The sequence below is a fragment of the Eubalaena glacialis genome, chromosome 2 (assembly GCF_028564815.1).
Source record: "Eubalaena glacialis isolate mEubGla1 chromosome 2, mEubGla1.1.hap2.+ XY, whole genome shotgun sequence".
Taxonomy (NCBI): domain Eukaryota; kingdom Metazoa; phylum Chordata; class Mammalia; order Artiodactyla; family Balaenidae; genus Eubalaena; species Eubalaena glacialis.
Genome location: NC_083717.1, coordinates 50234063 through 50249911, shown reverse-complemented (window position 1 = coordinate 50249911; position 15849 = coordinate 50234063). Strand labels below are relative to the sequence as shown.

The window sequence follows — 15849 nt, the reverse complement described above, 5'->3', positions numbered from 1 at the left end:
TGTGTGGTCCACTTGTCTGGTTGTTATGCTACCTGTGGACGTATTGATTACCAGCGTCTGACAGAATTTTCCAGTGTGTGGATCGGTGTGTCCAGCCTGGCATCTGTCATCTAAGAGCTGAGGATGGTGATGAGCAGGCAGGAGCTCTGTGGTCTCAGACTTGTAACTATAGACTCTGATGTTTGGGGCGTATTCAGAGCAGCTTTGGCAAGGGGTGCCATCCAGTTACTTTTTGTTTTTTTTAATTGTCTGTGGAACTGTCTTAAGACAGATAAAAGTCAGTACAGCTTGAGCACTATAATACATAAGAATCTATTCTTTTTTTTAGCAAATGTATGCAATTCCACTAATAGTCATCAAACTGTATACAAAGATTATTTTACTTGAATCCATCATTTGAACTATTATTTCAGAATACACTGTACTTTGAAAATAAAAATGACTTTATTCCTCCATCGGCACTTATTTAATCTTTTTACAAATAACTCAGGGTTTGTTTTTTTTTTTCTTTTATGTACAATACTGTTTACCTTCAGAACTCCTAGTTCATGATAGGCAATAAAGGAATTCTCAGGGATTTTTCTTCCATACTTCCAGCTAAATATAAACAAATGACACGAGCAGTTTGTTCACCTCGTGACATTTTCTTGTTTCCCGTTTGTTTCTGCAGCAACGTATGAAAACTTCATCCATCTGATCATTGCTCTGCCCATTGCTGTTCTGCTGATAGTAGGAGGGTTGGTTATAATGCTGTACGTCTTCCACAGAAAAAGGTGAGTGACTTGGTGAAAAGTTCAGATACTTTCTGTGTCTGACTGGTTTGATGATTTGAACCCAAGTTAAGATGAACTTTTTGAGAAGTTTGAGGAATTATCTTATGGATCAGAAAACCTGATTTTCGGGGGCTTCCCTGGTGGCGCAGTGGTTAAGAATCTGCCTGCCAATGCAGGGGACACGGGTTCGAGCCCTGGTCTGGGAAGATCCCACATGCTGCGGAGCAACTAAGCCCGTGAGCCACAACTACTGGGCCTGCGCATCTGGAGCCTGTGCTCCGCAACGGGAGAGGCCGCGACAGTGAGAGGCCCGCGCACCGCGATGAAGAGTGGCCCCTGCTCGCCACAACTGGAGAAAGCCCTCGCACAGAAACGAAGACCCAACACAGCCAAAAATAAAAAATATAAATAAATAAATAAATTTATAAAAAAAAAAGAAAAGAAAACCTGATTTTCCAATCAAATGTACAGAAAAAAGAGAATATTTTCTAATGATTCAACAACAGAAAAAGACTTTTTCTTTGGAGTCTGGATCATCCCCACACTGGTTGTCCCATCACAGATACCGCTGCTTGTGCAAAGCTTTTTCAAACATGATATTTTAACCCTGTCCATCAAATAAGCCTTTCAATTTCCAACAAAGTAAAGAAACAAATGTTTCTTAAAAAGCTCTAATTTGAGGCCGTTGAAGAAGCCAAAAGAGGCGTTAGCAAGTGTGGTGGAGCTGTCCTGACAGCACCTCCACCACCCCTTCCCGGTCCTTAATGAATCAGAACAAATAAAACTGAGGTAACAAAGATGAAAGTACATATAAAAGTATGTGGGGATTTTTTTTTTCTAACCTGAATTTCATCCTTTTTGACAGAAATAACAGCAGGCTGGGGAACGGAGTGCTGTATGCCTCTGTGAACCCGGAGTACTTCAGTGCAGCCGATGGTAAGCTTCTAAACTACAGTCACTGTCTGGGGTCCCAGCTCAGGAGCTTTGGGGAGTGTTACGAATTCAGGGGAAGAGGTTTGCATTATTTTGAGGTACCTTTGGCCTCAGATCCATCTTCATTAACACTTTTTTTTGAACCAATGTTTTGAGCAGTTCACTGAATATGTCAAAAATTCTGGGACTGTCTGGGCTGCCCCAAGGAAAAATGGGCTTCAGAGATGAATGTGGCCAGCACAGTAATCCATTTATTTAATTGCTTGAAATTTTATGCTAGAATGAAAAAAGCTGTATAATTGTCAACATCTAGTTGGAAGATATGCTGCAGCTGACAAAACAGTCCTTTTAAACTAGTTTCAGCTTGCGTTTCATGCCATTATAATTGTCTTTGATCACTACGGCTTCTCTGATTTTTGTATCTTGGAGATTTTCTGTTCATTCCCTCCTGACTGGGGTCTTAACGATTCTTACCCTCATGGCCTGTTCACATTCCCTCTGGCAGTAACTCATGAGAGCCATTTAGTTAAACATCTGAGATGGTCTGACTTGGAAGGTTTTTTTTCCTTATTTGCTGTCTTGTCTTCCAAGTTTGCCAAAATCCTAACTTTCAAAGTAAGTCGGGGTGAGACATTGGTCATTGGGTACCACTGACTGGCACTTTGCTAGAGACGTTCACAAATGCCATCCCATTTGATCCCTGCATCCCTATAGGATGGGTTGTCTGATGCTCATCTGTCTGTCAGTGGGGTAACGAGGCTCAGAGGAGAAACTCGCCCTGGTCACAGAACTAGGCAGTTGAGAAATCAGGATGAGGCAGCCCCTGGCATCTTGTTGACATGTGATGCAGTCGCTGTGGGGAAGGACTGTGAGGTCCTGGGGGCTGGGGAGACCGGCAAGCTGGCCCACAGGAGCAGCTGGCCAGGGTTTGTCAAGTGAATAAACAAGTGCATGGAATCGGCTGGATTATTTAGAAAACACGTTTGCCTCGCTCATGCTTCAGAAGTGGAAGTGTGTGTGCAGGAGACGTGAAATAAAGAGTCATGATTATTCTAATTGCTCATCCTGATCAAATGAGAAAACAATTTAAAAGCACTATGTAAGTGTGTAAAGTTTTATTACTGTGATTTCTTTAATAATTTCTAATTCAAATTGTGTTTACAATAAAGCCAATCAAAAGCAGACTCCTCTGAATGCGAATCAAGCGTAGAATAATGAGGACATTATTCTTCTTTATATAAAGGTCTCACAAAGTTGTATTTTTAAAAGACATATATATGTACACACACACACCTACATGTCTGTATGTATGTGTGTGTGTGTACATATAAGGCACAGAGAATGTTCTGGAAGGATACAAACCAAACTTAAAAGAGTAGTTACTTGTGGAGAGGATCTTTTTCTTTAAAAAAAAAAAAAAAGGCAAGACGATTTTTATGCGTTGTTTGAATAAATAATCTTTTTTTTTTTTTTAATCAAGTAAGGTGAGGAGTCGTCACACACTTAATGGAATTTATAAGGAAGATGCAAGGCCACTTCCCGCTCTATCAGTGTGGAGTAAGACTACTGCAAAAATCTGCTCGGTTTTGAAATAAAGCATAGAAGATTGGCATTTGTAGCTTTGACTGTGAAGGATCTAGGAAGTTTAGAGAGAGCACAAATACAATCATAACAGACTCTAACGGCGATTTGAATTCAAATTTTGTGTCTTTCCAGAGTGCCTTCATAATATTTCTTGATTCTTTAAAAACAAAACAAACAAACAAAACTTATTGTCACCCAGGCCAACAGGTAGGAAGACTGTCACCTTATTTGAACTTAATTTATTCAGCCTTTCGACAAGCATCTTATAGCTAGTTTCCTCAAGGGGCAACAAAATGACATTGCAGTTCAAAAAGGCTTTAAAAACTTCTCTCTCCAAAAGCTAATCTGCATGTCACCATTCACCAGAGTACACTGAAAATCCCCTCCAGGGAAACGCTGATAACATTGTGCACGTAAACCTCTCCTGCCTGGCAGGGCTTAGGACTGCTGGCTAAAGTCAGAGTTACTGGGTTGAACTGAGAGAAAGGATTGTGAGTATTGACTTCAGCTACCTCCCAGGGAATGAATGTGATTGGTTTTAACTCCATGTTTCATGGTGTGTTACATAGTTAATTCTGATTAAAAGCAAGCCTGGATTTTCAGAGATAAATGGATATATACAGTGTCTCTTTATACTTTCTGAGGGGTATCAGGAAGAGTCTTATCTACTGGGTTGTCTTGCATACTTACTCTCCTAAGTGAGCATCAGCCCCTTCTTCAGGGCTATAAGCTGTCTAAGCCATATGGAGGTTGTAATTCCATTTGTGAAATTCCTGAACACATACATACGTACTATGAAATACAAAAATGTATGTGAAAGAAAATTCTAGATTGATTAACATAGTCCATATTGGAAATTCCTTAGAGTTGTAAATTGGTGGTATCTCCTGGGCCTAATTTATAGACATCTTTGCTTTAAGACATCACTTAAAGGTAGATACCTGGGACTTGGGGGTGTCGGAATATAGCTGTCAATCCACTGCTTCTCTTACATCCAGCCGCAGGCCCACGGTTAACATCTGAAAGCCTAAAGGCAAACAGATGCCATCCCAGGTTCTCAGTCCTTCTGCATTTCTAAGCCAGGACCACCTCTTTCCTACCAGTGGAGCATGCCAAGGGTTCCCCTCTCAGGCAAGGACGTAAGCACACAGCGTTAGAAGAATATGATAATAATTGAAATTTCTTATGGAGCTGTAGAACAGGTTGATATTATTTTAGTTCTCACCTACCCATCAGAGTGGTAGGATGGATCTTCTGTTTTGTTTTCTTTCTTTCCTCCCTTCTTCCTTTCCCTCTTTCTTTCTCCTTCCCCCTGCCTAGAATTACTTATTTATTTTCTTAAACCAAATTGAATCTGACCAGAAGCATAGGCTGGACAGGAAATCATATTCAGGCTTAGTCATTACCAAGCCCCACCCCCCAGCCCCTCACCCCAGTGGTGGGAGGTCCCTGAGTTCACAGGCCCCAGGCCGAAGCCCTGGGGAGGTCCTTCTACTCATCAGCTGTCCCTCCATGCTGGTCACCACTGAATGCCCCTCGGTGCCAGAGCTCAGTTGCTTCCGTACCTCATTCACCACCCCAGGGTCTCTGGCAAGACCAGAGAAGCTGTCCAGACTAGAGCAGAGCTACCAATGGAAATATAGTGCCAGTCCCGTAAGAAACCTGAAATTTTTCTAGTAGCCACATATAAAATAGGAAAAACAGGTGAAATACATGTTGATAAGGTTTTCTTTAACTCAATATATCCAAAATATTATCAGTTTTAATATGCAGTCAGTAAAAAAATTATTGAAATATTTACATTATTTTTTGAAATCCAGCATGAATTTTATACTTATAGCAACATCTCAAATTGGACGACTTTCTGGTTCTTATATGCTGTTGGTATCTTTGAATTATCTAGAACCCCTTGAGGACTTGAAATTCTAGTGTTTGACTGTACAGTGGCCTTGCTGAAATCCACAGCCTGTGGGAGATTCCAGAACAAGCCATATCCTTGTCTCCTGCTGTTCTCCTCTGTGGGCTCTAGGAAGTGGCATCTTGCCCTCTTTGGCCTGGAGTTTGCCCAAAGCACGTTGTTTCAGTTCTGGCCTCTTCTTCCCCAGTGTACGTGCCTGACGAGTGGGAGGTCGCCCGGGAGAAGATCACCATGAGCCGGGAGCTGGGGCAGGGCTCGTTCGGGATGGTTTACGAAGGTGTCGCCAAGGGCGTGGTCAAGGATGAGCCTGAGACCAGGGTGGCCATTAAGACGGTGAACGAGGCCGCCAGCATGCGCGAGAGGATTGAGTTTCTCAATGAGGCCTCGGTGATGAAGGAGTTCAACTGTCACCACGTGGTAAGAGAAGGGCCCCCAAGTGTTGGGGAGCACACTTGTGGGTTTGCTGTCTCGCCCTGTCTTCTGTAGGGATCCCTCCATCACCCCACTGTTCCTTTAGACACTGTGCACACGAAGGTTCTGGATGTGATGCAGGGCTGGCCCGTGAGCCCCAGTGGCCCATCGTACGGGCTCTGCTCTGGGCCAGATGGTCCCAGCGGTGGGAGAGCCGCAGTCGTGGGCAGCCCTCACCCTCTGAGCCCTTTCTCTCTGTCCTTCCTCACAGGTGCGCTTGCTGGGCGTGGTGTCCCAGGGCCAGCCGACGCTGGTCATCATGGAACTGATGACCCGGGGGGACCTCAAAAGTTATCTCCGGTCTCTGAGGCCAGAAATGGAGGTCAGTTTTGATTTTCACTGACATCCCATGTTAACCGTTCCCTTTCCTTTAGAACCTTCCCCCAGAAGATACTGCGTCTTTAAATCTTTTCTTGCCCCGTGCTTGGTTCTTGGTCCTGTACATGAAGGAGTTCCCTGACTAGAGAGAGACCTGGATCTTTTGTGAGAGGCACTTGCCAGTCCGCAGGTACCTTATTACTCAAACCCCTGTGTGCTTTTGCTGCTACATCATTCCCTCCACCCCCAGTCACCTCCTCCACCACCGTCTCTCCCTGACTCCCACCCACAGACTATGTCCACGCTGCTCCCTCCCTGGAGCCTTTCCTGCCCCACACCCCAGCCAGGAGTGCCTATCTCCCCACTGCCTTCTCTCCTGGACCGGCTTTCTCTTGTCTGGTTCTTAGTGGATCCCCATCTAGCCCATTATGTTTCCCATCCATCCCAGACCCAGTGTAGCTCAGTGTCGTGCTTGTCAGAGTTCACTGTCAGGTTGACTTGATTCTTGTGCCGGGTGTTTTCCCTCCCAGCTCTGTGCGCAGACACCCACTCACTCACAGGCCCCCACCCGACGTGTGCCCCTTCCCCTCCTGTGGGCAGTCTGAGCCTTTGAGGCGGGGGAGCCCCATTTCTCAAGCCCTGCATCCACATTTCAGGCTTTATCCCGAATCAGTGTCTTGCTTGAGCTTCTGAATGATCATCACCTCAGCTGCACAATGCTCTCTACTTAATATCAAAAAAATGTCACTTTGTGTTACCCTGGTGTCTCCCCGGGAACCCAGCTTTGTAACATTTGGAGGAACGACTTTTAAGAGTAAACTGGGAGATAAACACTTAGAAGTGATACCAGCAACATCTGCCTTTCACTTGGCTGCCTTGGTGGGTCTCAAGTCCTCACTTGGACCCTGACTTTGCTGCCTGTTGAGGAAGCTTTGGGTCTGCTTTTGTGCCTTGGATCCTCCCCTTTCTCTATCCTTCTTGAATGTCTGTAGCCTTTCTCTGTTTGAGCTTGATCTTTTGTTTTCTTCTTTTAATTGGCAACTTAATCATCTCCCAAGTAGTAGTTCCTTAATTTTTGTTCCAAGCACTTGTTCACACGTCGCTTCCTTTACTCACAGCAGATGATGCGTGTGGTTCTGCAAGGGCCGCGAGGCCCAGTGTGGACTGAGGCCCCGAGCAGGGCGGTTTGCAACACACCCACCCTCTGCTCTGCCCAGCGTGGGTCCCTAGCTCCCCTGGATCTTAGTGCCTTTTCCCAGCTCATTTTGTAATACACAAGCCAGCACGAAGGAGAAAAGCTTCATCAGCTGGGTGACTGGAGATGTGGCAGTATGTTTCTTATCAGATTCATTTAAGGCACCTCTGAAAAGTCTGAAGCACTTACTTCCTTCGTCCCCAGTTTCAGGCACAGAATAAAAATTTGCAACACATAGCCCTAGTCCTGGCTCTGCCACTACCTGTCTGCATCCTCAGGTGGCTGCTTCAGGCTCGGGGCCTTGGTTTCCTTATGTGTAAAATAAGAGGGTTGGACAAGATGACTACTAAAGTCCTTTTCAGATCAAAAATTAACTTTTTTAAAAAAAAAATTTGTTTATTTTATTTATTTATTTTTGGCTGCATTGGGTCTTTGTTGCTGTGCGCGGGCTTTCTCTAGTTGCAGTGAGCAGGGGCTACTCTTCGTTGCGGTGCGCGGGCTTCTCATTGCGGTGGCTTCTCTTGTTGCAGAGCACAGGCTCTAGGCGCCCGGGCTTCAGGAGTTGTGGCACGCAGGCTCTAGAGCACACGCTCAGTAGTTGTGGCGCACGGGCTTAGTTGCTCCACGGCATGTGGGATCCTCCTGGACCAGGGCTCGAACCCGTGTCCCCTGCATTGGCAGGCGGATTCTTAACCACTGCACCACCAGGGAAGCCCCCCAAAATTCACTTTTAGATTTGTCAGATTTAAAGTTGTTCTTTCTAACCCATGTCAAGTATAAAAATACGTATGCTTGTCCTGTGGTTTCATTATACTCTACTTGGCATCTTCCCCCAGTGAAGATTCATTCATTTCCCTCACTAAATGGGAATGCTTGTGTATACGCGTCTTAAGTAGTTCTAAGCAAGTTAAATATTTCTGTTTTCTAATACGTCTGAAAGAATGGCAGTATTAGCACCATGACTGACAGAATGTCAGCCCTCTCCTTTAATACTTAAAATCAGGTTCCTTTTTTTGATTCTGTTTTTCATATTAATATTATGAAGCGCCACTTCTAATAAGCGCCTAACTTAATATTCCACAACTTAAGTATTATGAGCATAAAGTTAACATTTTAACCTGCTGATTTCCTGGTGTACCATGCATATCTAAAGCCCTGAAAAGGTTAAAGGGAATGTTAGGTCCTGAGGGAAAAAGGCTCCTCTAAACAAGGCCCCTTTGTAAAGGAAGGGGGTAGTTTTGGCTTACCCTTCGGGTCATCACATCACTTCCCCAGGCAACTCAGTAATGAGGATTTTAAATCACCACAGACAGTCCTGATAGTAGCTTCAAAATTCAAGTGTAGGGAACCAACCCCCAAGTACTTGGAGAGTTGTTATACTGCTCCTAGAAGCCAGCTTTGGGGCAGAAACTAGCACCTCACTGGGCGAAACCAGCATTCCCTGGGCATGGACCTTGGCCAGGCACTGGCGGACACTTGCCATGCATGGTCCCAGGTCATCCTCCCAGCAGTGACCCCGCCTCGACCCCATGTGAAAGAGCCCAGGCAGGAGGCCAGACTGTCTGATCCTAAAGCCCAGACGTGTTCTTCCTGTGGCGCAGGGTTTGAGCTGGGAAGGGGACGTGTGGGACCTGTCAGAGCAGGATGGCTTTGCCGTGTTGTGACAGATGCTCTGTAGTCAGGGAAACTGAGGTAAAGTCTGTTGAACTCACACAAACAAGAGGTGGTCAGCATCTAAACTGGGGGTGCTGATTGGTTTCCACACTTTCTTTTAGGATAAAGAGGCTTGGACACACATTTTATATAAAACTTTTCTAAATGGATTTATTATTTGGGGGTATTTCTTCTCAATTCTGAAGTCGGTATGTTGCCCTTCTCTGCAAAGAGGAAACGTTTATCCGTGTTACCTGTCACTGTTGGACATTGGTCCCCTCCGGAATAAGCTTCTGCTGGACTTAAATGAACTGTCAAGGGCTTGCTTTCCTCAGCACCCACAGAAAATAATAATCCAAGGAATGCCACTCTGTAAGGTGAACAAATTAATCTTGATGGTTTTGTACTTTAGAAGAAAGTTGAAGGGAAAGAAAAGGATTAAATAATTTAACATAGGAAATAACACATCCAGTGTCCATTCAAGAAACCCGTTTGCTTATTTCCACATGGCCTTTGTAATGTCCTCTCCCTCCTTTTCCCTGTATGGAGTTGGATTGTAGAAATAAAAGGAACACATACACTAATTGGAATTTGAATATCCAGAATTTTTAATATCAAAAATTGCTGGTTTCACTTTAAATGATGTTGGCCCCACCCAAAATCGAAGATGCTGGTCCCAAGTTGTGCTAATAGGTGCTTCTCTCTGCAGCTTTGTGATGTAGTCAGAGGGCAAGTGCCATGGCCTCCTTCTGAGCCACTCCTGGTTTCTTAGCAGAATGACCTGTGGTGCTCAGATTGAACAAAGGTGGATTTGCAAACCGTGAAAGAACACGGGGAGGGAAAAATTCCTAAATTCTCACATGGATTTTTTTTTTTAATCTCCAACAGAATAATCCAGTCCTAGCACCTCCCAGCCTAAGCAAAATGATCCAGATGGCTGGAGAGATTGCAGATGGCATGGCATACCTCAACGCCAATAAGTTTGTCCACAGAGACCTCGCTGCCCGGAACTGCATGGTGGCCGAAGATTTCACAGTCAAAATCGGAGGTGTGTCCTTAGCTTTCCAGATCTGAGCAAGAACTAAACTCGCACATGTTTTAGGGGCCAAGTGGGCATTAGCCTGCCTGTGGAGAGGTTTTCCGATGCATCCCGTGACTGCAGAGTCTTACTCTTGAGAATAATGTGATTGTGTCCAGTCAATAGTCACAAACCCAGCCAGCCTGGCTCTAATCCTGATAATGCATGGGCGCAGTGGTCCAGGCAGTGGCCAAGGGTGAGCTGAGGCCGTGGTCCCTGAGGTTGCCTCTACTGGCACTTGAGGCATTTCTTGGCAGAACAGTTCTAAGCATTGTTTCCAGAAATAGTTGAGACAGTGTCCTCAGGTGATTTTGACTTGTGCCTAAAAGTTGCCCTCCATACTACCAGTATGTCCTGCAGTTTTCCAGCTTACAAGGAACATTGTCTGCCTCACAACAACAAGGGGTCCCTGGCGTTTTCTAAGAGGTGAGGTCCCCAGTGGTGAAGCCCGTGCACAGAGCAGGAGTGGTTACAGGATGAGGGAAGACCGCTGCTTTCTGGGGTTCACACCTGAGCTGGTCAACCTCGGAGCTCTTGATCTTTGTTGCAACCCTTACTTATTAGCTAACTAAACTCTTCCTTAGACCCCTTGTTGCCACCACCCACTGTAACACCAGAAAAGGGGGGTGGATTATATTTCTGGTCACTGGTTAGGAATTTATTTCGGACTTTAGGTTTGGATTTTACTTTGGTCCTTGAATCTGCCTGATAAAACACATAAAACATCAGGGCTGCGTGGGAACCACCTGCTCTTCCCACTATGAGATGATGATGTCTTAGAAAAATGCTAAATATTTATCCTGAGAAGCTACAGGAAGACTTTACGTCCAAAAACTATTTAAACCTCTTTGTCTAGCTCTTGAACTGTCTGTTCTGGAAGTGCTTGCCTTCCTTTAGCAGTGTTTTGGGGGTTTTTTTAACAATGATTTTGAATGAATATTTTGGCCCTTTGGTGAACAATGAGTATCCCCTCTAGAATGGTTTCCCAAGTGGGGATGGGCGTCTTTATCTTTCATTTGTAGGAGCTAGAGGTAATGGATGGAGCCATATCGTATAGCAAATATCCTTGGCCATCAGTTATTCTGTGTGTCCCTGGATTGGCCCTTTGAGGCATCCACACATTTGACACCCCTGAAAGTCTGAGGTTGTCTTGCCCTGGGGCTCTCAGGGAAGAGCCCCTATGGCTGCTGCCTGGGCTTCCTCTGTGTACCCTGCTCCCTCCCCTTCCCTTCTCAGCGAGGACTCAGATTGTTCCCACAGAGATGCCAACCGGCTCCCTTCCCCAGCTGCAGAGCCAGGCAGTCACTAACTAAACTAAATCCCGGTTCTGCCGCTAACAGACTTGAGGCTTGCGGCAAGTGTCTTTAAGTTCTGTGAGCCCCAATTTCTTGACGTCTGAAATGGGGATGATGCTGTAAGAGAGCCATGAGATGCTGGGAAAGACTCGGTGCAGGAAAGCACCAGGCACATACGTGCTGGGTGTGGGCAGGTCCTCGGAAATGGAAACGTTAGTGTCTGTGGCCTAACTCAGTTCCTGCTCCTTTACTTCCCTGCTCGCCCTCACTGCGGGAGAGCCGTTTCTGTGCCACTTGCCATTGGAAGTCCAAATCAGCAAGGACTCTATTTGCTATTTAACCATGTGGCATATTTATAGTGATGTTTTCTTTGTACTGTGTTTTTTTTTCCTAAAATTTGAAATTTTTCTTTTGGGTTAAGGAAGAAATAGTCTGTGCTTTTTTTCTGGGATTTCTGTCTTTCCTTTTTGTGCAAGGAAAAGCAAATCCTCTATTTGCATGTCACTGGATAGTTCGGAGATAAGACTTTAGCACTTCGTTTTTATTCTTCGCTAGGATTCAAAAATGTTTTTCTAATGCCCAGTGTCCTATGGATTACAAATATGACAAGCAATTTTACCAGAGGCAATTCGATGGCCGTTAGCATAGTACAAGGAATTTATGTTGATTAACGTCCAAGGAACTTTGTTCTCTGTGTTTGCTTTGTAGCCTTACCTCTTTGTGGCAGAGTTAGAGACATAAATGAACATTTTAAAAAGGAGAGCAGCCCCTTCTCCTGGGAAGGAGAACGGAAGAGTCCCTGTAAGAAAAGGTTACATGATTGAGTGGAAAATCAAAATCTGACAAAGAAGCAATAATTTAGGATTATAAAGCAAGCCTGCCATCAAACATAATTATGTGACATCTTCTAGAGACATGGAAAATGGAAGACATTTTCAAAAATGAGTGGGAGTATTATGTTGAAAAACATTATTGAGTAATAGCTTCAGGGGCCTAGTAAATACCATCTCTTAGGCATCTTACTGTGTACTTTTTTCATTGTGAATTGGTACTGTCAATATTTTCCCCCTTATTAGATGGTGAAACTACTTTCTTTCCTCTGATAATGAGGCAGTGTTACCAAGTAAATAGAGTCAACATGCTCCTGGCTATTTGATCATGTTTTTAAACCACATACAAATGACCTTTGCTCTACTCAGTACATATTTTCCTGGTAAACTATGGGTCCTGATAATTTGTAAGATGCCTCTCATTTTAAATGCAATGAGGGAGCTGCCTTCTTAAAAGAATCACATTGTTAAGTATATTTAAGGGCAGAGATTTCTGGGCATTTGCTTGTCACGTGACTCACCGGTCCTCCCCTACAGTTTCTGCCTCATCAGGTGGCAGCATGGATATCGGCCTACCTAAAGCCAGTTTCCCCTTGGACTTGGCTGTGGGCACAGGACCCTCCTCTGAGACGTCACTGTGCCTCTTAGCTTCTCCCCCGACATTACTCACACGGGGTAACGCTCGTGCCTCCTCTCCTCCTCACAGATTTTGGGATGACGAGAGACATCTATGAGACGGACTATTACCGGAAGGGAGGGAAGGGGCTGCTGCCTGTGCGCTGGATGTCCCCCGAGTCCCTCAAGGATGGAGTCTTCACCACGCACTCTGACGTCTGGTACGAGAGACCTTTCCTGTAACGCCAGCCCCCGGCCCCCACGAGTCCTTTCCTTTCCTCCTGTTTTCTGTTCATTGTTACCCCTTTCCAGCTTTGACTCAGTGTGATGGGGGCCACCCCCTCATCACTGACGTGTTCCTGTTGTCAGTGGGCACTTGTGGGATCTAAAGAATTTGTGGGACCAACATTTCTTTCAATGCTTAGCTGCTCACCGAGTGGTTGGGAGGCCTGGAGACACACCACCAGGGGCTAGGGTATGGGGACAAGCCAGAAAATTTTACCTCTTTCTGCTTTTCCCCCGCCTGCCTTCTCTCATTTTCTTTCGCAATAAATAGATGTGACGTGTGTGCGCGCACGCGTGTGCATATGTGTGTGTTTGGGGAGGGGGTTGCTTCACCTAATTAAACCTTCAGATTGCAGACAGTGCTTATTTTAGACCGAAAGCTTATGAGTCTTGATGTGTTTTCCTATTGGTTCCATCTGCTGTCTGTCCTCTTCCAACGGGCACCTATCGTTGTTGACCCAGGGATGGTGTGGAAAGCAAAATGTCTCCCTTAGTCATGGACATATCTTGGGGTAGAAGGTGCATCAGCTGCGGATGCAGAGGCCTTTTGATAGTATTGTTTATTGCAGCTCCTCAGCAACATTGTGGAGAGGTGGTCAGGTTCTGAAATACGATTCAGGTTCTTGGCAGACGAAGGCCCTGGCACGTCTACCTTCTAGAACGTCAGCTAGTTTCTTGGCTGTCCTCTCAGGAGATCCCATTGCTGGTGTGTTACAGAAATGGTAGTTGTTTACTCCAACTGTAGGGATGACCACATAGAGGAGCTATTTAAATAGTGACCGACATCATTTTTTTTTTTAACCTCGTGAACCTTGGGATCAAGGGCCTTGGATCCTATTTTGAAGACAGGTGCGAATTGGAAATAGCATTTGAATGTGACCCAGCAAAGCATGATTTCTTCTTGAGCTCAAGTGTGAGGTCTGTTTTGCAATCAGCCTATTCAAGATGGTTCCCTCTTCACAGTCAAATCAAAGTGTTCAACACCATTTTTAGATATAGAGATGATGGGGAGAGGACAGGCCTGGGTCCACACCCGCATCTGTTTATTCTAGGATCCATGCTTCCAACAACTTTGAGGTCAGCTTACAGTGCAGTAAAATAGAAAACCATGAGAGCCAGGGAAAACAGAGGCAGGACAGGAAGATAAAACTAGAGTTGTTAATATCTCACAGGCTAAGTTTACCAAATTCTGGTTAGCAGCAATTGCAACAAGCAGCAGTAAAGGGTGTTCATTGCCATTTTTCTCCCATTTGATGACGTAGACATTATGAACCAGTAAGAAAAAATATATATAAACAAGAGTAGGGATTTCATATTCATTCCATTCCATGTTCAGGCTTTGACAGTGCTTTAGTTTTTTTTTTTAACATAGACTTTGAGGATAACACTGGTAAGGTGGGTAGGCTAGGACGATGGAGAATATGGAAGGCTTCTCAGCTCCCCAGGATCTAAAGTGCTCCCTCTTGAAGGAATGAAAATCATTTCTGAGTGTATTCAATGGTATAAAACAGTCATCCCTAAATAGTTAAAGTCTAGAAAGAAATACAAAGAATTGTATTTGACTTTGCAGAAGATACCCTAGAATTTTAGGATCAGAAGATATTCTGAGGTCAGGACCAGTCCCCAAACCCCATCTACAGCATCTTTGACAGCTGGTTTTTGAGCTTCTGCTCACATATTTCCAGGGACTGCTAATTCCTCTCTCATAAAGACAGACAGCCCTAATCCTTAAGACATCCTTGGGTTTTGCAGGTCTTTCTCATGCTATGCTTAAGTCGGCCTCTTTCTGACACCCCGTTGGCCCTTCTCTGTAGCACGGTTGCACACCCTGCTCTGTTTTTGATAAGACAGGCCTTGGAGTCACAAGGAAGTGGTCTCTTTTCTCTAGGTAGAACATCTTTAGGTTTTCCTGCTATCCTTGGAGACATTATTCCCAGGCCCTTGGGCACTGTCCTTGTTCCTCTTATAGCTCCCTTGTAGCACTGTATCCCTGCAAATGGTTCCTTTGGGTTAGAAGACACAGGTGTGCCCTCCAGGCATGGAGGGAACCAGGCACAGGACTGGGGAGGGGGAAATCCATGGCTTGAAGGTGTGTTCCCTTCCTGGGCAACTGAATCACCCTACAACAGTCTTCATTTCTTGACTTACTGAGAAGCTTTCCAAATGGCCACAAATATCCAGGGCTGGTTGCTCCCTCCTAGAGTTATTTGGTTCTTCAGTGGCGAATTCACATCAGCAGGTAATGTGGATATCTCTGTAGGTTTCGATTTGCTGGTGGGTGGGACATTGACAGATCCCGTCCTGGTATGAGGAGGTGTAATTATTTTTTTTTTTTTTAAAGGAATTCCTTTATTTTTATTATTTATTTATTTATTTATTTATTTATTTATTTATTTATTTATTTTTGGCTGTGTTGGGTCTTCGTTTCTGTGCGAGGGCTTCCTCTAGTTGCGGCAAGCAGGGGCCACTCTTCATCGCGGTGCGCGGGCCTCTCACTATTGCGCCCTCTCTTGTTGCGGAGCACAGGCTCCAGACGCGCAGGCTCAGTAGCTGTGGCTCATGGGCCTAGTTGCTCCGCGGCATGTGGGATCCCCCCAGACCAGGGCTCGAACCCGTGTCCCCTGCATTGGCAGGCAGATTCTCAACCACTGCGCCACCAGGGAAGCCCGAGGAGGTGTAATTATTGAATGCTGACTTTAACCACCACTGGAATTGAAGTGAGTCTCACACCAAGTTGTCCCTTACTTGGGAAAACAACCCCAATGCTCGTAATTAGAAAAGACTTCACACAAAGGCATTTATCTAATGTTTAAAGATTAAATCCATAAAATTCAAAGCTTGCTTTTGTATGAGGCATTAAATGCCAGTACCACATTGTAAATGACCTGCTCTGAAAAACCT

General features: G+C 45.0%; 1 protein-coding gene across 2 annotated transcripts in view; it reads left to right on the top strand.

Moving 5' to 3' along the window:
• The window catches only part of IGF1R (insulin like growth factor 1 receptor), a 305438-nt gene that overhangs the window by 277454 nt on the left and 12135 nt on the right, over positions 1-15849 (top strand). For both annotated transcript variants that reach the window (XM_061179987.1, XM_061179986.1), the window contains exons 14-19: positions 671-773; positions 1639-1709; positions 5396-5625; positions 5891-6001; positions 9734-9893; positions 12755-12884. In XM_061179987.1, coding sequence (XP_061035970.1) covers positions 671-773; positions 1639-1709; positions 5396-5625; positions 5891-6001; positions 9734-9893; positions 12755-12884 — 805 coding nt within the window. The remainder of the gene's footprint in view (positions 1-670; positions 774-1638; positions 1710-5395; positions 5626-5890; positions 6002-9733; positions 9894-12754; positions 12885-15849) is intronic.